Here is a 24,444-nt window from a genome sequence, read left to right on the forward strand (position 1 = left end):
TCATTTTTAAGAAGTGGCGACTTCAAATCCCAGAATTCCCCAGCCAGCACGATTGAGGTCCACCCCTCTTAAAAGTCGCTGCGGCTGAGAAACCGTATTAAACCATATTAGCCGCAGCCAACTTGACGCGGGACAAGAGTTGCACTAATATTGAAGAAATGTTGAGGTGGAATCATTAAAGAAAGGGTGCCAGAGGAGGGACAAAATGAAACATGAATGACAGAAATTAAAAATTATTTTTAAAATTATTTTTAATCCTTACAATTGAATTGCTGAATTGGCCATGGCAAGTTGTCCCATTCCGTTCTGGCCATGGTTGATAGGCCGGCTCTATTATGGTCATAAGACAAGGACTACCCATATGCCGTTTCTGTATATTGAAGGGCTCTGATAAACTAGTGTCAGCCTGAAATTTGGGGGAATTTGGAATTTGGGGCGTTCCAGTTTCAAAGCATCTTGACAGTACAGGGAGTCTCCTTGACGTACGACCACAATGGAGCCCAAAACTTCCGTTGTTAAGGGAGACATTTGTGAAGTGAGTTTTGCCCCGTTTTATGACCCTGCTAGCCGCATTGTTAAGTGAATCAATGCCGTTGATAAGTTAGTAACTCGTTTTGTTAAATGAATCTGGCTTCCCCATTGACTTTGCTCGTCAGGAGGTCGCAAAAGGGGATCGCATAACCTCAGGACACAGCAAGTCCTCAGTACGAACCGATTGCCAAGCACCTGAATTTCGATCATACGGTCAGGCGGGTGCCGTAAAGGTCGTAACTGTGAAAAAATGCTCATGCCACTTTTGGTCAGTGCCGTTGTAACTTTGAAAAGTCACAAAACAAACCGTTGTAAGTCAAGGACCACCTGTATCGTTTTTAACCACGATTGGTGCGTCGTTAATTCCAGAATCGGTTGTCTAGTATTCCAGGGACTTAGACGAGCCCCATCTACCTTGGACTTCCCCACGTACGGGAGTCTTTTAGGCCAGGAGTCTTAAAACCTTTTCAGGCGGGAGGAGAATTATTCTCACTTATCCTGACTCCCCATCTGTTTGTTCTCTTTGTCTGTGTTTCATATATCTCCACCCAAAGAAGGACTCCTGGTTCCTACACCCGAACTCAACTCCCAGACTGATCAACCACAAGCCACCTTCCAGGGAAGGCCTGAACAAGGGGACCAAATTCCCGATGCCCTGTTTGGTAAGTGTATAGGTGTGTGCATTCCTGCCTAACCACTACCCTGATGGAGAGGGGGAAGAAACATCTTATCACTCAAGGTCTTGTTTTATGAGGTCAAGCCAACATCTGTAGGTGCTGCAGCCATCTTCAGTCCACATGTGGATGAGCAGCCCCCCTGTTTTTGCTAGCAGAGGCACCGTGGGCCAGGCCAGCCACCCGGGCCAGATCTAAGCACCCTCGTCCTAAGGGGTTTTCCACAGCCATGCAAGTTAAAAAAGGAAAACAATGTATAAATTCAAGATACATCCCTGGGAATATTACGGCTGTGAATGAATGGCAGGATCCAATCTGGATTGGTTACCGGGACCAGAGGCTTAGTCTTCCAAGCTTCCTGAGCCTATCCACCAGGGAACTTCTCTCTAGTGGGGCTCTTCTCTGTATGGTATTTATATGGTGCCTGGTTGTGTGGGGCTTTTTAGTTGTTGATTGGTGTGCTGATGGCCAGCTGTTGAATCATTGGCTGTTGTTTCCTTTTGCTGCCAAGCGGATGCCTCCTAAGTACCCGATAAACGTATGGTAAATCAGCACTCAATTGACCGACAAGGGGCCCCATTTCCCAGGCACCAATCAAATTCCATGGCTGTTTTTGTGCCTGCTCGTCCAACACTCTTAGTAGCTGCAAAATGGGGTGTGTGTCCTTGTTCATGATGCCATGTGAGGCTACCAATGACTTCAGTGGTAGGATTCAGCCGGTTCGCATCGGTTCAAGAGAACCGTTTTGTTAACTCTCTGAGCAGTTCGGTGAACCGGCTGCTGGAAGAATTCTCCTTCCAACAGCCTTTTGTTTTTCCCACTTTACAGGGTTAATCCTGTCAGGAAGCCAGGAAGGAGACCGTTGTGCCTTTCTGTGTTGTTCCTAGTCTAATCCTGTTTAATCTTTTAAGTGTTTTCCAAAACTGCCTCTGGGTTAAGCCTTGTTACATTGTAACAGCAGTTAATAGTTCTTGGCAGTACACCCCCCACTAGCCAGAGCCGCTTCTCTGGAGTTTTTTTCCCCCTTGTCTGATACTTTTATTCGGAGCTTTACTGTTTTTAAAGCTTTTTACACTGCTTTAGTGGTTCCTGGCACCGTCCTTTTGGGATGTGCTTCCAAAGGGCAGGGTGCAAGCTTGGCACGCTGGCTGGTTTTTTTACTGCCCTTCCGGGGGCATGTGATCTTTCCTTAAATCTGGATGATTTCCTTAGGATATCTTGTGAGGTGAGTGAGACGAGATGGTACCTTTAAGTGGTGCAAATGGATCTAAGGATTGCTTCTCCTGGGTGGGAAAGGGTGCTTTTTGTCAGTTCCCTGAGCACAGGGGTCTCTTGTCTATGGGGGATTCTTCAGTCAACCTTTGGGTTGTCCCAAAGGGGCTTTTTTTCAAGAGGCAACTGGACTTTCCTGTCCACCTTTGGGACAGGAGTCTCATTGCTTCGGAGTGGCCAAGGGTACTGGATTGCTCACTGATAGTAAGATTTTTAAAAATAGGAGGTAGGGGTGTGGATCAGAGGTGGTATTCAGCAGGTTCTGACCCATTCTGGAGAACCAGTAACGGAAATTTTGAGTAGTTCGGAGAATCAGTAAATACCACCTCTGATTGGCCCCACCCCCATCTATTCTCTGCCTCCCGAGTCCCAGCTGATCGGGAAGAAATGGAGATTTTGCAGTAACCTTCCCCTGGAGTTGGGTGGGAATGCAGATTTTACCCTTCCCCTGCCAGGCCCACAGAACCGGTAGTAAAAAAAAAATTGAATCCTACCACTGATGTGGATCCTTCAATTCACTTTAGTTTTCTCTCATGAGAATAAGGCTTAGTAACATGGAACCAGGCTTGAAGTTTATTTAGATATCTCTGGCATGTACTAATTTTATTGTGATCCTGACAATCCTGGGAGGGCAGAGAGACTTGAACCTGGGTCTCCTATATACTGCGCAGATAGACCAAATTTGGCATTTTGTAGCCCACCCACTTTCTGGAGAGCTTAAATGACCTCTCTGCTAAAGGACTTCACTTGATGAGCAAGAGTTGGCTGCTGATAGTTATCGTTGCATTTTAATTATTTTAATTCCTCAAGGTGCCCTGGCACCCTGCTTGATTTGTAGCTGCAGGTATTGCTGATCAAAAGGAAGGTATTCAGACAGAATGGTTTGGGTTTCCATGGTGGCTGTCAACTATCATTGATCGTCAGTGTGTATCCTAATCTAATGATTTCTAATCTGATGATTGGAATTTAGGGCACTTTTTGCAAGCAAAGAAGCTTTTTGCATTTTTGTACAGTAATCCTTGACTTGCAACAGTTCATTTAGTGACCATTCAAAGTTACCATGGCATTGAAAAAAGTGACATATGACCTATTTTCACACTTCCGACCGTTGCAGCATTCCCCGTGGTCACGAAAGGCCAGGTGAGGCCAGGTGCCCCTCGACACTGAGTTGGCCATGCCCATCCAGTCACATGCCCACCCCCAGCACCGCCTACCCAGCTGGTCATTAGGGCAGAGAACCGGTTGTTAAATTATTTGAATCCCACCACTGAATGAGTTCGGATCTCCTCACCTGACCGCTCGCTTGTGCTCTTGTACGCTTCGCTTCCTTCCCTGCCTGTCCCACACGTGCGAATGAATTCATTGCCAAAGTTTGCCTGACATCATTTCACCTCGCTGTTCGGCTGAAACAAACTCGCATTGTACAGTCCCTGGAAAGTGACTTCTCGCGTTTTCTCCTGCCCTTCGGCACCAGGTGGAAGAATCATAGGGGAGATCAAAATAGAGACTTTCCAGCAGGCCATTTCAGAGGCAGAAGATGACTTTGAGGCCCTGCAAGAAGAGGAATCCTGGGGCACCACTTCCTTGAATCTGGAGTCTTCCCCGCTTGATCCCGAGAAACGGCTGGGCGCAAAGCAGCAGGAAGAGGGGCAGAAGAAGAAATGCATCCGGCGTCGGAGAAGAACGGTTAAGAAAAAAAACAAATATTACCCACCGGAGAAGAAGCACACCTGTCCTGAATGCGGACACAAAAGTTACTATTACTCCGATCTAGTAAGACACATGAAACGCCACGAAGCAAAAGAGCTGTTCAGGTGTCTTGAATGTGGGAAAACATACCGAGGCAGGTCGTATTTTGAGAATCACCAGAAGATTCACCTTCCACTGGATGATACCAACAGACGCGGGAGAAGAGCCGGGACGAGAAAATCTGGTTGCCAAATGACAGGGGAATACACCTGCTTTAAATGCGGCGTCGTTAAAAGTAGCCCGTCAGGACTCACGGAACACATGAAAGTCCACAGCGATGAGAGAGCTTACCAATGTCTCGAGTGTGGCAAGTTGTTCAAGTGGCAATCCAACTTGTCTCGGCACCGGAGACTCCACACCAACAAGAGGTTTTCCTCGCGACAGTTAATGCGCAGAGGTGAGTCTGTGACGATTCAACCGGTGCATTTTGCAGGCGGTCCTCAACTTACGACCACGATTGAGCCCGAAATGTCTTGTTAAGTGAAACATAATGTCAGGGTTCCAAATAGCATTCCTCAAAGTTCCAACTTATTAAGAGAGACATGATGGCACATCTGGGAAAACCCGAATCTGAAAGCTTCCTGGTTTTCCCCCACCCAGTTGAAAGTTCAAAATCTTTCCCACACACCCTCAAGTCCATCACACGGTCCAATTTTCCACTGCCATGCTGGCAGGTCCACCCATCCAATTGCAGAGGTGCAAAGAGAAAGGATGACATTGGCTTTCTAGAAAGGAATTTTGTTATGGCTACATATCTTCTAACTCTGTACAATCCCCTGTCCCATTTCCCCGCAATAGAAAATGCATAGTAGAATAATAGAAAGGGTGGCAGGCCTGAGATCCACAAGAAAAGATGGCTGCAGGCCTGACACCTAAGAGCCATGGGGGGGGGGGGGGGGCGTAGTGGTTAGAGTGCAGTACTGCAGGCTACTTCTGCTGACTGCCGGCTGCCAGCAATTTGGCAGTTCGATCATGACTGGTTCAGGGTTGACTCAGCCTTCTGTCCTTCCGAGGTTGGTAACATGACCCCTATTGTTGTGGGGAGCAACATGCTAACTCTGTAAACCACTTTACTTCACAGTAAAGCCCTGTGAAGCGGTATATAAGTCTTAAGTGCCGTTGCTTTTTTTAAAAAGCAAGTTTTGCTCCCTTTTGCAGCCTTTCTTGCCACAGTGGTTAAATGACTCACTGTAGTTGGATAAGTTAAGTCACACGGTGGTTAAATGGATCTGGCTTCCCCCTTGGCTTTGCAAATGTTGATCACACAGCAACCGTCATATGTATGAAGCAGTGGCCAAGCATCTGAATGTTGAACACACAATCGTGGGGATGCTACAAAGGCCGTGACTGTGAAAAACGGTCATAAGTCACTTTTTTCAGTGCCGTTGTAACTTTTGAACGGTCACTAAATGAAGTCAAGTCAAGGACTACCTTTATTTAAATGTTCTTATGAAAGACATGCCCTCGGAGATATGGAAATACGCGGAGCGTAAAGCAAAAGTCGATAGAATATTAGAACTGAGCAATTAATGTCAAACTGGCAGAAAACATAACCTTTTCTTTCTAATAGAGCTAACGAATGAAACGAACTAAAAAAAAAAAAAGCATTCTTCAGACCACTGCTTAGTTCCTTTATGCTGGGGAAACCGGCATAAATTTCCCAACCTCGGCACCTTTTAACTCCCCAAATTCACAAGAGATGGTTTTCTCCAGCAGTGGGTTCCCTTGTGACGTGCTGGGGAATTCTGGGATTTGAGGTCCATATGAGAGATGGTATTTAGCCAATTATGACTGGTTCTGGAGAACCGGTAGCGGAGATTTTGAGTAGTTTGGAGAATCGGCAAATACCGCCTCTGGCTGGCTCCGCCCCCATCTATTCCCTGCCTCCCGAGTCCCAGCTGATTGGCTAGGTCTTCTTCTGTTGCCCTGCACAGGAGAACGGAGCTGGAAAGCAGGCTAATGGGGTGGGGAGGGAACGGAGATTTTACAGTATCCTTCCGCTGCCACACCCACCAAGCCACACCCACAGAACCATTAGTAAAAAAAATTGAATCCCACCACTGGTCCACATGTCTTAAAGTTACCAAGGTTGGGAAACTTTGCTTTTATGTTGTTTGATTATTTTTTGGGAGGATTTTAAAGTATTCAAAACAACAGCCATTTCCCATAGGAAGGATTCATATTTAATTGGTTTCAGAATCTTCTTTCAAATCCATGTGGATCCTTAGTCAATTTGTAACTTTTCCGAAACCAAAGTTCTAATCACCCTAGGGCTATTTATTCCCCCACCCCCCAAAGTATTAAGTCCTTATATTTGTATTTAAAACTTCTTTCGCTAAGGATTGAAGGAATCTCATCCAGTATAGTAAATCTTGCCATTTTGAAGGTCCCTACTATCCAAAAGGGACGTGGTGGTTCAGTGGCTAAGATGCTGAGCTTGTCGATCAGAAGGTCGGCGGTTCGAATCCCTAGCATTGTAACGGAGTGAGCTCCCATTACTTGTCCCAGCTTCTGCCAACCTACCCTGTTTCCCTGAAAATAAGACTTCCCCGGATAATAAGCTCAATCGGGCTTTTGAGAGCATGCACTAAAACAAGCCCTTCTCTGAAAATATTGCAACACAACAGCAGCCATGAGGTGACCACGCTTGCCACCTCCTGCACCTTAACAATAATAAGACTCCCCGAAAATAAGGCCAAGTGCTTATTTTTGTGAAAACATGGTAGTAGTTCGAAAGCATGTAAAAAATGCAAGTAGAAAAATAGGGACCCCCTTTGGTGGGAAGGTAACAGCGTTCCGTGCTCCTTCGGGGTTTAGTCATGCCGGCCACATGACCACGGAGACGTCTTTGGACAGCGCTGGCTCTCTTGCTTTGAAACAGAGATGAGCACCGCCCCCTAGAGTTGGGAACGACTGGCACGTATGTGCGAGGGGAGCCTTTACCTTTACTATCCGAAAAGCAGCGAACAAGGAATTTCTGAAAATGATTAGAAGAGGACGCATTTAAACCCTCTTAAAGGCACCAACCGCAGTTTGGACAAAGATGGGAACCTCTCATCTCCCACTGCTTTAATCCCACTGGTGACCTCTGGTCTTACCTCATGCAGTACAGCTGTCCGGAGGACTTGTGGGCGATCTCAAGCTCTCTTCTTGTCTGGAGAGGAATTACAAGTAGCTGTTCCTACTCCCTGGTTCTTTATTCTGCCCCCGTTCTCCTCTCTGCTCTCCATCTCTTCCCCGGAGGTCGTTTCTCTTCCTCCTCCACCTCTCCCTCCTTCCCCCCTCCCATCTCCAATTGCTAACGCAGGTGGTTGTACACCAATCTATTTGTTCCCATAGGTGCCAATGAATCTAATCAGGGCCAAAGCAATTCTACGCAGGAGCAAAACCCCCCGCTGGAATTGCTGGGAGAGCTTTCCACGGTGTCGCTGATTGCTGTCAGCGATGCTAAGCCCGTTTCCAAGCCGCGCCCGAGGAAGTCCCGAGAAGTGGAGCTCTCTCAAATGTATGGGCTGAAAACCATAAAGGTGACGCTGAAGAAACTTCCGAGCCCTCAGAAAGGGAAACACAAGGGCCCCGATGATTGCGATCGTAGAGCTACCGAGCTTTCCAAAACCTTTAGACCCAGTACAGGGGAGAGGTCCTACGGTTGCTCTGATTACGGGACAGCCTCCGGCAGGCCATCTCATCTCTATCCGCATGAGAATGGCACTCCGTGTCGTAAAAAGAGGCCCATTCCCGATTCCATTTTTGCAGAGGAGGAGATGACCCGTCGAGGTAGGTGTGATGACCTGGCTAATAATGAATCATTCTCTTTTTTTTGTCCCCCCCCCCCCTCTCTCTTTTATTATACTTAATCTGACATTTTCTACCCTGAGCATCAGTATTTTGAGAGAGTCCTTCAGGATCTTTGGCTAACATTCCTTGTCTTTTCCTCTTTATCATTCAACGCTTACCAGTAAAATGTTGATTATGTGGTGAGACAACCCATTGGTCTTTATACAGCAGCGTTGTTCCTCTTGTACTTTCTTCCTCTCAGCAATAAATTATAAATGACAGTGTTGAGTTTCAGGGTTTAGCGACTATGATCTGGACCAGGGGTCTGCAACCTGCGCCTCCCTCCTTTCATCCCTCTTGCAGCGCCTTGCGCAGCACAGGTCAAATTTAGCACGCTTCTCAATGGGGGGAGACAGGGTCCCCTCCTTCTCCCGGAGCCCATTACAACATGGAGCTGCAATGCGACCCTTCCCCACTCGCCTCTGGCAACAGCAGCAACGTTGACTGCAAGGCGGGCAAGTATCTCAGGGCAGAGAGCAGGTTGCGCATCCGGCACCAACAAAGGCTGGAAGCCGCTTGCCCTTTCCTGCTGCAGCCTCTCCGGCAGTGAGAGAGAGAGAGAGAGAGAGACGTGGCAAATAACTTAACAACATGTTCTCTGCCCTAATGACCGGCTGGGGAGGCATGGCTGTGTGTGTCATGTGACTGGGTGGGAGTGAGTGATGTCGAGTTGGCCACGCACGCCCAAGTCACACCGGTTGTTAAATGATTGGCTCCCGGTGTTTTCTTATCTGTGGGAAACTGGTCCAAATGGCTCTTTTGAGTTTTTAAGGTTGCAGACCCCTGGGCTAGAACTTTGACATGAAACTAACACTTTTAACAGTAAATATTGGCAGGTAGAGAAATGTATAAAATGCCTTTTATGTTTGATGGATAGTGTCCTACAGAATCGGTTTTTTAAAATCTTTTCTTCCCGAAAAGCAGGTGAAGAAAGACTGAGTCCTTTTTCCTTCTTTTGATCAAAAGGTCATTTTTATCTTCCCTGGCTTTCTAATGGCTGGATGGACCTTACTCTGAAATGCATGCATGCGTGTGTGTGTTGTTAACAAATTAGAACAGTTCCCAAGTTACAATTCCGATTGAAGAATTTTTCGCTCTTTCTTGCCACCTTATGGCAAGAAATTAATTAGTTAATAATTAGTTCATACCACTTTATAATGCCTTGGTAAAGCCACACTTGGAATACTGCATTCAGTTTTGGTCACCACGATGTAGAAAAGATGTAGAGACTCTAGAAAGAGTGCAGAGAAGAGCAACAAAGATGATTAGGGGACTGGAGACTAAAACATGTGAAGAACGGTTGCAGGAACTGGGTATGTCTAGCTTAAGAGAAAGAAGGACTAGGGGAGACATGATTGCAGTGTTCCAATATCTCAGGGGTTGCCACAAAGAAGAGGGAGTCAAACTATTCTCCAAGGCACCTGAGGGTAGAACAATGGGTGGAAACTAATCAAGGAGAGAAGCAACTTAGAACTGAGGAGAAATTTCCTGACAGTGAGAACAATTAATCAGTGGAACAGCTTGCCTCCAGAAGTTGTGAATGCCCCAACACTGGAAATCTTTAAGAAGATGTTGGATAGCCATCTGTCTGAAACGGTATAGGGTTTCCTGCCTAGGCAGGGGGTTGGACTAGAAGACCTCCAAGGTCCCTTCCAACTCTACTATTGTATTGCCTTAGGAGACCATTGGTAAAAACAGTTGCTTTCAGGTTGATTCATTCCCAGGTTTGTTATGGCATTCCATTCGTTGCGCTAACATTCACTGTGATTTGAACCAGAGAGCCGATCAGCCGTTACTAACCAGGCTTGATAAGATTCACAGCGTTGCGTGTCTTAAATTGTTGGTTGTCCTTATTAGGGGAGGAAGAGTCGAGAAGTACATGTCCTCTGCAGCGAGACATCAAATTGGAAGAGGACGCTGGAGCATATCCACCTAGCGATGATCAGCTTTCTCCGGCAGCCTCTCCGGAGGAAGGACAAACTGCGAACGAGGCCTCCGAACACCGGAACATGAAAATGCACGCCTGCACAAAATGCGGCTACCAAGCGGAAAAATTATCAGACATTCTGAAGCATTTCAGGGTCCATAACAAGGAAAAACCTTACAGATACTTGGACTGCGGCAACTCCTTTGGATGGTCCTCAACCCTCACGAAACAGCAGCAGACCCATGTAGCCAGTCAGCAAACGCCGGTACCCAACCTTGTTGTTGCCGAATGCGACGTGACGCTTAGTGGTAGGTAGAAATTGGCGGTCCTTATTAATTAAATATAATATTATATATATTTGTGTTGTATTTGTGCTGATAAATAAATAAAGGGAGACTAGTATAGATCTATTTCAACCTATTTAGGTCTCATCAGCTAGCCATACCCTTACTGGGAATCGAACCAGGGCTGTATTGCATACCAGGCCGATGTAATTGCCACTAAGCCACAGGCTCTCTTCCTTATTAGCTAGGCCAGGGAAATAGGTATGTATTTGTGTTACAACCCCTGGTATGCCCAAATATGGGAGGAAGGTCACTACTCCCTCTTTCTGTCCTTCGACTCATTACAGAAGACCATGATGGCAGAAAACCATATTTTTATTTTTAATGTTGCCTTTTTATATTTGTGTTGTATTTGTACTGATAAATAAATAAAGGGAGACTAGTATAGATCTATTTCGAGCTAATTAGCTCTCATCAGCTAGCCATACCCTTACTGGGATTTGAACCTGGGCTGTATTATATCTTAGGCAGGAGTCTTAGCCACTAAGCCACACGCTCGCCTCCTTATCATTTGAGCCAGAGAAATAGGTATGTATTTGTGTTACAACCCCTGGTATGCCTAAATATGGGAGGAAGGTCACTACTGCCTCTTTCCGTCCTTCGGCTCATCACAGAAGACCATGCAGGCAGAAAACCATATTTTTATTTTTAATGTTGCCTTTTTATATTTGTGTTGTATTTGTACTGATAAATAAATAAAGAGAGACTAGTATAGATCTATTTCGAGCTATTTAGCTCTAATTAGCATGGTCTTCTGTGATGAGCCGAAGGACAGAAAGAGGGAGTAGTGAGCTCCCTCCCATATTTGGGCATATCAGGGGTTGTAATACAAATACATACCTATTTCCCTGGCTCAACTGATAAGGAGGCGAGCCTGTGGCTTAGTGGCTAAGACTCCTGCCTAAGATATAATACAGCCCAGGTTCAAATTCCAGTAAGGGTATGGCTAGCTGATGAGAGCTAATTAGCTCGAAATAGATCTATACTAGTCTCCCTTTATTTATTTATCAGTACAAATACAACATATATATATATAATATAAATAGCAATACCCCATTTAGATTTCTATACCGTTTCACAGTGCTTTGACAACCCCCTCTAAGCGGTTTAGAGAGTCAGCATCTTGCTCCCAACAATTATCAGTTAAAGGGTCCTTTTGTTGTGGCCTATCGGCTGCCGGCCCTTCCAGCAGCCGAATCAGGAGGAGGAGGAGGAGGAGGCGTGGGAGTCAGGGTCAGCATCAGAGCCACCTGAGAGCTCCAAGGGGGAAGAGGGAATGGAGCTGGCAGAGAGACAGAGGCGGAGCTATGGCCGTCCATCAGCCCTCAGATGGAGAGTCAACAGCCCTCAGGTCTGGAGGTGGTTGATGAAGAAGGGGGACAGCTGGCTCCAGTGTGTGACGCGCGGCTGCTCAGAAGGCAGAGGAGAGGAGAGCAGTGGAAAGACGTGGGCCAATCCTGGGGAAGGAAGAGCCACCGCTGCTAGTGAGACCCCACCCTAGCTCTGAGGATAAAAGGCAGGGGGCGGAGATGAATAGTGGGCAGACAACTATTCATCTTCCAATCAGATGAACTTGTTAGCCTGCGAGAGAAACTTTTTCCAGGGCTGCTGGCACTCCTAATAAAGGAATCCTTTCACCTCAGAGGGTTTGTTGTGTTTGGGAAGCTGGGTCAGAACACCTTTGTCCAGGTGCGTTAAAGGGAAGCCATAGGGAAAAGGTGGGCAACTAGTAGCCCTTTTACGACTGGCTCAGGAATTCTAGGCGTTGAAGTCCACAGCTCGTAAAGGTGCTGTAATTGCCATAGGGTTTTGTTCGTCCATCCTCCCCTTGCTTTGGGTGTGGCTAGGCCGAGTTCCATATCTTGGTGCGGTTGTGACCTGTGCGATTGCTGGGAACTGTCCATCCACATAAAGATGCGGTGTGCAATGGAAATTCAACATTAGTATCAGTCTCGGAGCCATTTAATGCAGTCCAGCAAAACCTCACTCCGTTCTTAGAAAGTTCAGAAGAAAACGCAGGAACTTTAGTTTAGAACCCAGCCTGCACAGTGAAGTCAGGGGGAAGGGTTTTGAGTTTGAGGGCAGCGGAGTAAAATACAAACTCTGTGTAAGGTTTCCTAAAAATGCCCCAATTGATTCATGAGTATGGAGACAAGTTTCAATACAAAACTAGTCATTTATTTGGAGCATCATAGGCAAGATCTTTCCGCGGTCAGGTCTAAGCTTTGTTGGAGTTATAGCTGAACTTTAACCCTGTTCCTTCCCTCCCCTCAGTCTGTGTCATAAATCACATTCCCCAATGAGATGCACCCCTCCCAAGCCTGCTGCGGTAATCTGAGGTCCAACTTCAGCCGACAGTATTCGTGGAATGCACTCCCCCCCCCACCCACTATGACAACGTTGGGAGTTGACACTCTGCATCTGACCGCAGAGTAAGAAAATACATTTCTTTACTTGTTAAGATTATTTTGGCTGCAGTGGTGAACTTGAAAATCCCTGGCTGCTGCTTAACGAATGATCAAATCTGAATTAGGAACAGGGCTCCGTTTTTCCTTTTTTCCCAACTATTTCCCACGATTTGAATCTTTTCCTTTTCTCCCACAGATGATGAGGAGTTGATTAACTTCTTAGGGAAGAAACCTCCGCGGCAAGAAGCGGGCTCGCAGAACGGTCCAAAGAGGTCATCCAAACGCTCCCCAGCTGGCGCTCCTCCGAGTTCTGCGGCTTCCAGGTTGAAGGCCTCGCTCCCATTACGTTCCAAGGAATGGAACGGAAAAGGCAAACCTACCAGTCATGTTAACGAGGTGAAAAAAAACCGGTATGACGGTATGGAGAAGAAACACGAGTGTCTGGATTGCGGGCATCGAACCTATTACCTGTCCGATCTCGTGCGGCACAAAAGGGTTCACCCCAAAGGGAAGCCTTACAAGTGCCCGGATTGCGAGAAAATCTTCGCCCAGCCTTCCTTCCTCAAAGTACACCTGAAAACGCACAAGACGGGAGGGAAACCCATGAAAAGGCTAAAAGCTCCCCAACGAGAGAGGAAATATACCTGCTCCAAATGCGGACACAAAACCTATAAATTATCCACTCACCTCTTGCATGTGAGAGCCCACGTGGGAGAAAGCGAGAAGTCTTACTTATGTGATGAGTGTGGGAAATGTTTCAAGAGGAGCTCGAACCTTTCCAGGCACAAGCGAATCCACTTGTTCAACAAAGGCATTGAGACCAACGAAGGCATTAAGATCAGAAGGCCCTCCTTCACCATGGATAAAGAGATAAACAGAGGTTAGCGCCTGATTTTGAACCCTTTGTTGATTTAAGCGTAAAATGTACCCTGTTTCCCAAAAAATAAGACCTATCCTGAAAATAAGCCCTAGCACAGCGATGGCGAACCTTTTTTGGCTCGCGTGCCATAAGTGCGGGGAGCGCAGGGGGTCATGCGCGGGCGTACCGCACCCATAATACAATGTGCGACACACACCCTCCCCTGTGTGCATGATATGCACTCTCCCCCATTTTTGCATGCTTTTTTTCGCCCTCCCCAGGCTCCAGAGGCTTTATAGGAGCCTGGGGAGGGTGAAAAAAGCCTCCCCCCTCCCCCCCGGAGGCCCTCTGGAGGCTTCAGGGACATTCAGGAGGCTTCCTGAAGGCTCCGGAGGACTAAAAACGACCCTACGAGCAAACCGGAAGTCACTTCCGATTTGCTCGTAGGGTCGCTTTTGGTCCTCCGGAGCCTTCTACCGGAAGTCACTTCCTGTTTGCTCGTAGGGTCGCTTTTGGTCCTCCGGAGCCTTCTACCGGAAGTCACTTCCGGTTTGCTCTTAGGGTCGCTTTTGGTCCTCCGGAGCCTTCTACCGGAAGTCACTTCCGGTTTGCTCTTAGGGTCGCTTTTGGTCCTCTGGAGCCTTCTACCGGAAGTCACTTCCGGTTTGCTCTTAGGGTCGCTTTTGGTCCTCCGGAGCTTTCTACTGGAAGTCACTTCCTGTTTGCTCTTAGGGTCGCTTTTGGTCCTCCGGAGCCTTCTACCGGAAATCATTTCCTGTTTGCTCTTAGGGTCGCTTTTGGTCCTCCGGAGCTTTCTACCGGAAGTCACTTCCTGTTTGCTCTTAGGGTCGCTTTTGGTCCTCCGGAGCCTTCTACCGGAAGTCACTTCCGGTTTGCTCTTAGGGTCGCTTTTGGTCCTCCGGAGCCTTCTACCGGAAGTCACTTCCGGTTTGCTCTTAGGGTCGCTTTTGGTCCTCCGGAGCCTTCTACCGGAAGTCACTTCCGGTTTGCTCTTAGGGTCGCTTTTGGTCCTCCGGAGCCTTCTACCGGAAGTCACTTCCGGTTTGCTCTTAGGGTCGCTTTTGGTCCTCCGGAGCCTTCTACCGGAAGTCACTTCCTGTTTGCTCTTAGGGTCGCTTTTGGTCCTCCGGAGCCTTCTACCGGAAGTCACTTCCGGTTTGCTCTTAGGGTCGCTTTTGGTCCTCCGGAGCCTTCTACCGGAAGTCACTTCCGGTTTGCTCTTAGGGTCGCTTTTGGTCCTCCGGAGCTTTCTACCGGAAGTCACTTCCTGTTTGCTCTTAGGGTCGCTTTTGGTCCTCCGGAGCCTTCTACCGGAAATCACTTCCTGTTTGCTCGTAGGGTCGCTTTTGGTCCTCCGGAGCTTTCTACTGGAAATCACTTCCGGTTTGCTCTTAGGGTCGCTTTTGGTCCTCCGGAGCTTTCTACTGGAAGTCACTTCCTGTTTGCTCGTAGGGTCGCTTTTGGTCCTCCGGAGCCTTCTACCGGAAGTCACTTCCGGTTTGCTCTTAGGGTCGCTTTTGGTCCTCCGGAGCCTTCTACCGGAAGTCACTTCCGGTTTGCTCTTAGGGTCGCTTTTGGTCCTCCGGAGCCTTCTACCGGAAGTCACTTCCGGTTTGCTCGTAGGGTCGCTTTTGGTCCTCCGGAGGCTTCAGGGAAGGTGCTGAAGCCTCCGGAGGGCCTCTGGGGATGCCAATGATTCTGTGTGTCACCTGTGGCATGCGTGCCATAGGTTCGCCATCCCGGCCCTAGCATGTTTTTTATGTGTGCAATTAATGTGTGCAATTAAGCCCTAATATAATATAAGCTGTGAGACCAGGGGTGGTAGAGCTACCACACGCGCCACACAGCGGTTTACCTCAGGGCTCCCGCAGCCAGGCCATCCACGCCCCCAACACCTGCCTCAAGGGGGCGACACCAGCAGGGCTGTAAAGCACTGGGAAGGAGTATCTAAGTCTTAAGTGCTATTGCTATTCATAAAAAGTGCCATTGAGCCAGTGTTTCTCTGACATGCCGACTGGGGAATTCTGGGAGTTGACGGTTCCTACCTCTTAAAGCTGCAGAGACACCCCTTTTTTCCCCTGGCAGTCTCACTTTTCGGCTCTTCCTTTGTCTCAACAGGCTATGAGGCACCAAAGAAAACCACTCAAGTCCCTCTAAAGAAAACAGGAGGTCCATCGGCAGCCTCAACCACATCGAACATTGCAGCGCTGCGTAAACATTGGCGCAATTACAAGCGCCAGCAGCGGGAAAAGGCAGCCAAGAAACGGAAGGCGGAAGAGGCACTGAAAACGGAAGAGAGCGCGAAGGAGAACATCAGGGTGAAGGAGGAAACGAAGGAGGAAACAAAAGAGGAGACCAAGGAGGAGACAAAGGAGGAAACGAAGAAAGAAACGAAGAAGGAAACAGAGGAGAAACGTACTCCAGAATTATCACTCCGGGCCCGGCTGGAAAAATTTGCCTATTCCAAAAATAGAGGCAAAGAGGACAGACAGGAAGTACGGGCACCGGATCCAAAAGTCTCAGCAGAGGAGCTACATCAGGAATGTACTGTGTGTGGGAAGAACTTCACCTACGATGGTCAGCTTACCGATCACCACAACCTGCACACCGAAGCGAAACCTCACAGATGCAACGAATGTCGGAAATGATTTCTGAAGAGTGAGTTTGGGCCAGATCACTCCAGATCCCTCTCACGGGGGGGCTCCAGATAACTCCCACCGGGTGGGGGTGGGGGATGGTCTATGACAACCTGCCATGGCCAACTTGCTACAGTCAACTCACCACGGCCATCTCACCACAGGACAACCCAGTGCGGGACAGGACTTACCCTAACGTTAAATAAATAGTAGGATAGAATCAGTGGTGGGATTCGCTTCCCTTCCCTGCCGATTCGCAAATGTGAGCACGCATGCGTTTGCTTCGCTCACACACACCTCGTCTGTACATGCGCAGGGCCGTCTGTGCCTGCACAGCGCTGGCGCGTTATGTCGGGGCAGTTGGGCGGAGCCTCCCCGCAGCCGCCGCTCTGGTTCAGGAGAGAACCGGCTGCATCTCACCTCTGAAAAGAATCAAAGAAAGGATGCAAAAGTTATAAAGTCATGTAAAATGCAAAATACGAAGTAAATAGGAACGCAGTGGGGAGGGAAAGGGGGAAGGAGAAATGAGGAAACATTATGGGGGGGGGGAGAGCATTGACTTCTGACACTCCCTGTTACAGTAAAATAAGGCTTTAACGTCAACAATTTTTGCTTTTTCATAATAATATGAACATTTCTATGAAGATCTATCAGTCTAATCCAGGGGTGTCCAAACTTGGGAACTTTAAGACTTGTGGACTTCAACTTCCAGAATTCCCCAGCCAGCCATGGCTGGCTGGGGAATTCTGGGAATTGAAGTCCACAAGTCTTAAAGTTCCCAAGTTTGGACACCCCTGGTCTAATTGGTAAAACCCAAAGTCAGAGTTTCATTCTTTTCCACTTCAAGCACAAAGTTCAGAAGCGGTTTCCATGTGGAAAGAAAAGTACCTCTGTTCTTTTCTTTCATCCAAGCGGTCAGTTTTGCCATTTCAGCCAACTCCCATCAACTTCTCCATCAACTGGTAGGAATCGAAGGGTCCTTCCATTGTTGCGCATACAGTAAGTCTTGCGGCTGTCAATAACAAGGCCCCGAATTTTTCCCCTACTTCTTTTTCCATTAAACCCAAAGGGAAAAGTTCTAGTTTCCTTTTTTTATCTCCATTTTCAAAAAAAAGTTTGTATTAAAATATGAATCACGCTCCACAATTTTTAAAAAAAATCTTTCCTCACTTCTCCTTCCCCTCCCCCCCAATTGCTTTCCTATTTGCCCTGCATTTTGTATTTTATGTGACTTTATATATAGCTCAATAAAAATGGTTAAAAAAAACCCAGAAGGGATGCCAAAGGAGAGGGACAAAATCAAATGTGAACGGCAAAACTATTTATTTTAAATAATTACATAGGATTGTTACATTTTCCCGCAGTGAGTTGGCTGTGGTGCGTTGGCTGTGGTGAGTTGGCTGTGGTGGCTTGTCCCATTCCACAGCAGTAAATCCGTTATGCTGAGGGCGGAAACGATTTCTTTCAAAACGAGGATCCTGAGGGGGCATTAGAAAATGCAAGGCTTCCAGCCTGTGTTTGCAAATACTGTGTGTGATAAAAAGGTGACTTTGCGAGTGGAGAAGTCAGTGCTCTTTCCAAAAGTGTTTAATTGAACATCATTATAAAATACAAATAGAAAGCAATAACGCAGGTAGTCCTTGACTTAACGGCCACAATTGACCACAACATTCCTACTGCTAAGCAAAGGTAGTTGGTTAAGTGAGCTTGCCCCATTTTTACGATTTTTCTCACCCCGGTTGTTAAGCGAATCGCTGCGGTTGTTAAGTTAGTAGCACGGTGGTGAAGGCGGATCTGGCCTTTCCCCGTTGGCGTTGCTGGTTGGAAGGTCGCAAAAAAGGGGATCATGTGATCCCGAGACACGGCAACCGTCCTAAATATGAGTCACTTTCCCGCTGTTTGAATTTTGATCATGTGCTTGTGAGGATGCTGCGACGATCCAAAGTGTGAAAAAAACAATCATAAAGACACTTTTTTCCCCCAGTGCCATTGTAACTTCGAACTGTTGAACTAAATGAACTGCTGTACTAACTAAATGTTGTACTAACTAAATGAACTGTTGAACTAAATGAACTGTTGTAAGTCGAGGAATACCAGTAATGAGGGAATAGGAGAAGGTAAAGAAAGGGAGAAGGGGACAAGCTAAGAGGAAGGGAAAAAACAATGGCTTCCAATTTTTTTGGGTGCAGTAAAACACTAAATACAACTTCGCCCTCAACTTTTGGTTTACACGTTTAGTAAGTAACTGGAAACATTATTTTCTCTGCCTCCTTTATCTCTGCCTTCTCCCTGAGCCGTGGTAGCGCAGCGGTGAAAGTACAGTACTAGCAGGCTAATTCTGCCAACTGCCAGCAGTTCGATTCTCACCAGCTCAAGTTTGGCTCAGCCTCCCATCCTTCCAAGGTCGGTAAAATGAGGACACAGATTGACGGGGGCAAGAGGCCGACTCTGTAAACCGCTTAGAGAGGGCTGTAAAGCACAATGAAGCGGTATATAAGTCTAAGTGCTAGGGGTTGGCCACAAAGAAGAGGGAGTCAAACTATTCTCCAAGGCACCTGAGGGTAGAACAAGAAGCAATGGGTGGAAACTCATCAAGGAGAGAAGCAACTTAGAACTGAGGAGAAACTTCCTGACAGTGAGAACAATTAATCAGTGGAACAGAAGTTGCCTCCAGAAGTTGTGAATGCCCCAACACTGGAAGTCTTTAAGAAGATGTTGGATAGCCATTTGTCTGGAACGGTATAGGGTTTCCTGCCTAGGCAGGGGGTTGGACTAGAAGACCTCCAAGGTCCCTCCTTCCAACTCTACTATTGTATTGTATTGTATTGCTAATGTGACTTGCTAATTGTGACACAGACTCTGTCTTCGACTTACAGGAGTTCATTTAGTGACCGTTCTAAGTTAAAACGGCACTGAAAAAATGTGATTTTCCAGTCACAACCTCTGCAGCATCCCCATAATCATGGGATCAAAATTCAAACGCTTGGCAGCTGGTTCCTATTTCTGACCCTTTGCTGTTCCAAGGTCATGCGACCTGACCTCGCAAGCAAAGTCAACGGGAAAGAGGCACATTCGCTTACTAGCGTGTCAACTGCAGTGATTCACTTAACAACTGTGGCAAGAAAGGTGGTAAAACGGGGCCAAACTCACTTAACAAATGTCTCACTTAACAACAGAAATGTTGGGCTCAGTTGTGGTCGAGGGACGAGGACCACCTGTATAAGGCTAAGGTTCTATGGCTGTCAGTCTTTCCAAATTGTCCTTCCATTTTTACTCATACGGGGTTCTTGCTACAGTCAACCTATACCAGCGATGGTGAACCTTTTTTGGCTCGCGTGACATAAGTGGGGGGAGCGTAAGGGGGTCGTAATGCATGACCCCCCCATGTGCATGCGCGCACTACAGGCGCGAAAGCCCCCCCCCCATTTTTGCATGCTTTGTTCGCCCCTCCCAGGCTTCAGAGGCTTTATAGGAGCCTGGGGAGGGCGAAAACAGCCTCTCCGACCCCCCGGAAGCCCCCTGGAGGCTTTAGGGACCTTCAGGAGGCTTCCCTGAAGCCTCCGGAGCAGTCAAAATGAACCTCCGAGCAAACTGGAAGTCCGTTCTTGAACTTCTGGTTTGCCCGTAGGGGCGGTGTTTTGCGCTTGAGAGTCTTCATGAAGCCTCCGGGGGTGGGGTGGGGGCAGGGGCTCTTTTCGCCCTTCCCAGGCTCCTATAAAGCCTCTGGAGCCTGGGGAGGGTGAAAAATGGCTTTAAAAAAGGGGGATCTCAGCTGGCCACCTGTGGCACGCGTGCCGTGGGTTCGCCATCACTGACCTATACGATAGTTTCAATTCTTCCCCCCCGCCCTTTTTTTTTTTTTTAATCTAATAAAAACTTCCTGGCTTCAGTTTTATGTTTGCTTGAAGAGTCTTTCGAATGAAGGCAAAAAATGTGGCCCTAATATTTCACGTAGGGCAATGCTCTCGGAAGTAAGCTAAGTTGGGGAGTTCAAGGGGATTGGCAACCTTAAAAAACACTCAAAAGAGCCACAAAGGTCCTAGCCAGAAGCCCCCTCTTCAATCCTGGAGGCAACCGGAAGTCCACCATGGAGTCTCCTAGCGGATCATCCTTCTTCCTCTGCCTGTCTTAAGCAAAAGCCCTATCTGTTGTGGTGCTGACCGGCGTCAGGGAGCCGCAGCAGAAGGATAAAGGAGCCACATGCAGCCCCAGAGCTGCAGGTTGCTGACCCCTTGCCTAGGACATCGGCACACCTACGTAGGAAAACACCTCATCTGGGCACTCAAAGGTGTATAGGAAGTCTTCGACTGACAACCATAACTGAGCCCAGAATTTATGTTGCTAAGGAGAAGTTGTGAGTTTTGCCCTATTTTACGATTTTTCTTCACGCCTTTTTTTTTTTAAAAAAAAAGTGAATCATTGCAGTTGTTAGATTAGTAACACGGCTATAATGGGACTCTGGCTTCCCCCGTTGACTTGGCTTTGTCAGATCGCAAAAGGTGATCACATGACCCCGGGACACTGCAGCCGTCCTTAAATATGAACCTGTTGTCAAGCATGGTAAATCACGTGATTGCGGGGATCCTGCAAAAGTTGTAGGTGTGAAAAATGGTCCTAAGTCCCTTTTTTCAGTGTCATTGTAACTTTGAACAGTCACTAAATGAACTGTTGTAAATCGAGGACTACCTGAATCTGATTTTGCTGCTTTATTCTCTCTCTCTCTTTCCCTTTCCTTTATTTCTCTCTATTTCTCTCTCTCCTCTATTTCTCTTTCTCCTCTTTCTCTATTTCTCTCTCCCCGCTCTATTTCTCTTTCTCACTATATTTCTATATTTCTCTTCCCCCCCTATTTCTCTCTCTCTTCTCCCTTTCTCTTTCTCTTCTCTTTCTCTATTTCTATATTTCTCTCTCCCCGCTCTATTTCTCTCTCTCTCCCCCCTCTATTTCTCTTTCTCGTCTCTCTCTATTTCTCTCTCCTCTCTATTTCTTTCTCCTCTTTCTCTCTATTTCTCTCCCCCCTCTATTTCTCTCTCTCCTCTCTATTTCTCTTTCTCTATTTCTATATATCTCTCTCTCCTCTCTATTTCTTTCGCCTCTTTCTCTATTTCTCTCCCCCCTCTATTTCTCTCTCTCTCCTCCCTATTTCTTTCTCTCTGTATTTTTATATTTCTCTCCCCCCCCTCTATTTTTCTCTCTTCTCTCTCTCTTCTCTTTCTCTCTATCTCTCTTTTCCTCTATTTCTCTTCCCTCTCTTTCTCCTCTATTTTTCTATTTCTCTCTCCCCCCTCTCTTTCTTTCTCTCTCTTCTTTCTCCTCTCTTTTTCTCTCAATTTGTTTCTCTGTTTCTCTCTACATTTCTCTCTCCCCAGTTTGATTTAACGCACGTGCTTGCACAGTGAACATCGCTTGTGAAAGAAGACAGACAGCACTTCACAACTACATGGGACCTCTCTCCCGACGGACCCCCTCCCTTCGGGCAACCGAGAAGGCCGACTTGTCCATCTTCCTGCGAGCACGGTTTGATCCGCAGAGAGGAGCAACCTTCGAACAAGTAGATGCCGCTGCTTGATTTCTGCAGATCAAGCGCCCAGCAACAATAACCTGTTTGGGGGGGGCAGCTGATGACTCTACTGTCTTCTTACAAATCCTCTTCCTCCCCCCCCCCCCCCCCCAAACCAGTCTTGGGTGTTGACGTCCTTTTGAGCATTTGGAAAATTCAGAAATGTTCTCTGGAGACATTGTAGGGTGGGAAGTCCGTTCTCAGCTATCAGCCAATAATAGCATAATAGCATAACAGTATTTGAGATACTACATCCATTTCCCCCCCCCCCCCCATGTTTTCATCCCCTTCTGTGTTGCATAACCCTCTCATTCTGTACTCCTTCGTGGGAAGGGAGTTCATACAGTCCCACAAGAAGTCTGATTTTCTGAGCCTCGCAACCGAATTCAAAACTTGCTCTGACTTCCAACAGTTGCTTCAAGGAAAGGCTTAGCAGGAGGGTCGTTTTCAAGGGTTTGGGCAGAGGCAAAGACTTATCCGACGAGCAGTGAATTACAGTAATCGTTTAGTATTTTTTTTAAAAAAAGGCAAAATAGGCGTTTCTTTTAAAGAATTCAATTTGCGTCTCAATAGACGTTTCATGTTTTGTATCTTAGGTTCCCTGTTAAAAGTGATGCCACACGGTTCCATGTTAAGTATGGCTGGGAAAGCTATTTAAAATATGCATCGTTAAATATTTTAGCTTTGTCCCTCCCTCCCCCCCCCCAATTTTAATCAAAATTAAGTAAAAGAGTGGAGTCCAAAAAAGTAAGAAACTGGAAGTGAAGGAGTTGTATTATTATTGTTGTCCAAAAAGAATGGCGAAAGGGATATACTGTACCTTAACTATTGATCCAAAACTCAGCTTTCAGATTGGTTTTCTCTGTCCTGACATTTTTAGATCACTTGAAGCCTAGTTAACACGACGTTGGGCTGGTCCTGAGGTGTGTTACCAAGTGGGCATGCCTCACTCTTTTTAAAAAAACACCTCTTGGTAAATATACTCCAAATAAAATCTTTCCACAGGCTTTACCTAGCGTGGAGTCGAGTGGGACATCGGAGGATTATGGATGTGGGACTATTGTCAGGTCTACTGCAGCTTCGGCGAAGGCCTTCGGCCCTTTCTCTATGTACAACAGCCTCGCCTGAGGAGAAAGAGGACTTCCAACTTCTTCCTTCAGCTTTATTTTAATCTGCAACCGAACAGAAATTTGTTTCTGCCAAGGACGGCATCCATTTTCAGCAGGTGCAAAACGCTCTTCACAAATGCAGAAAGCTTTGTGACTTTTCCCAAGTAACTAAAAACCTGAAGAGCAAGCAAACTAGCCAGGTTGGTGCCTGCTGGCTCAGCTCACGGCCTGGACATAGTCACCAAGCCTACAAGAAACAGTCCAAAGAGCTGAGTGGGTTTGAGTTGACAACGGAAAAGGGTGAAGGAATCGAGAGGAGGAATGGCAGACAACCAGTTTGGGGCAAAATATTAGGGAAAACAGCTTTTTAAAAAAGTACTTTGGGGCAGTGAAATAGACTTTCTTAAAAAGTGCAGCTTCTTGCTGGGAAGGCTTCGGCTGCGATCCATCCGGCAACCATCTTGGAGCAGTGAAAAGGCACAAGATAGAGTAAGATAGGGATTTAGAAGGACGGCCACTAAAAGTCCCGACTGCTCATCCTGAACTCAAAGTTTTCCAACTCCACACACATTTTCCTCTCTTAGGTCTCCCCAATGTCTTTTTTTTCTCCCCCTCCAATTTTTTTAAAACTATCCTCACCGTAATACAAGAATCAAGAGCCTTCCTCATTTTTAAAAAACTTTGTTTGGTTTTAAATGGGTTTAATGTAACAAGCAGATTGTGAAACACTAAGCCGAGTTGGATCTGGTTAGTACACGGAAGAGAGTCTGTCAGGAAATCTCAGGGTTGTAATTTAGGTTGGGAAAAGGATGAAAAAGTCTGTTAATAAAGGAAGATTTAAGGGGAATAAAAATCTGGGGGAATATGCATAGTTCAGCAGTCTATTTCTCACAACTGACTGATTCCAGGAAACCCATTCAACAAAGCCATGATGTCTATAAGTTGGTTTCTACTATTCCTGATCCCTGAAGCTGCTGATGTGCATGGGTATCCTGCCTCTTTACATGGAGGTTCTACTTTTTGCCTGATGGCCGAACTTTCCATATTCAGGGACAGCAGGAAGATACGTGACTGAATAGTTTGAATAAAGTTTGTTTTTTGTGATCCTTGGAAGTTGGTCATACCCTTCCTAATCTGGGAAATCCTCAAATCGCTTTAATGCAGTCTCCCAACCTTTGACAACTTTTAAAAGCTGTGGACTTCCAGCTCCCAGAATCCCACATTCTATGGAATTCTGGGAGTTGAAGTTCTCCCATCTTAAAACGTTGCCAAGGTTGGAAGACCCTGGTTTATGGGAGCTATTCCTGGGTGAGATTACTAGCTTATGCATTCCTTTAAAAAACGGTTGGAAAGGTATTAGATTTGAACGAAAACGAAAAAATTGCTATGTAGTAGGTGTCACAATCCTGTTTGCTTGTATAAATTGTGACAGATTTGGGAAAGTTCGTTGGTGCACTCAATAATAAAACACTTTTTTTACAACTTTGAAACCTCAAGAAGCTGGCTTTCCTTTGTGA

At 46.7% G+C, this 24,444-nt stretch overlaps 1 protein-coding gene across 3 annotated transcripts in view; it reads left to right on the forward strand.

Annotated features, from left to right (window-relative positions):
* Window positions 1–24,409, forward strand: part of LOC309397305 (uncharacterized protein) — a 47,092-nt gene extending 22,683 nt beyond the window's left edge. Inside the window, exons 6-12 of one of the 3 annotated variants that reach the window (XM_081963205.1) lie at window positions 1,086–1,193; window positions 3,952–4,623; window positions 7,566–8,003; window positions 9,921–10,298; window positions 12,939–13,622; window positions 15,741–16,280; window positions 21,628–24,409. In XM_081963205.1, coding sequence (XP_081819331.1) covers window positions 1,086–1,193; window positions 3,952–4,623; window positions 7,566–8,003; window positions 9,921–10,298; window positions 12,939–13,622; window positions 15,741–16,270 — 2,810 coding nt within the window. In that variant the 3' untranslated portion in view covers window positions 16,271–16,280; window positions 21,628–24,409. The remainder of the gene's footprint in view (window positions 1–1,085; window positions 1,194–3,951; window positions 4,624–7,565; window positions 8,004–9,920; window positions 10,299–12,938; window positions 13,623–15,740; window positions 16,281–21,627) is intronic. The other 2 variants (XM_081963206.1, XM_081963207.1) reach the window with 2 other exon arrangements.
* The last annotated feature ends 35 nt before the right edge of the window (window positions 24,410–24,444 follow it).

The sequence above is a fragment of the Natrix helvetica genome, assembly GCF_964273705.1.
Source record: "Natrix helvetica genome assembly, chromosome: 1".
NCBI lineage: Eukaryota > Metazoa > Chordata > Lepidosauria > Squamata > Natricidae > Natrix > Natrix helvetica.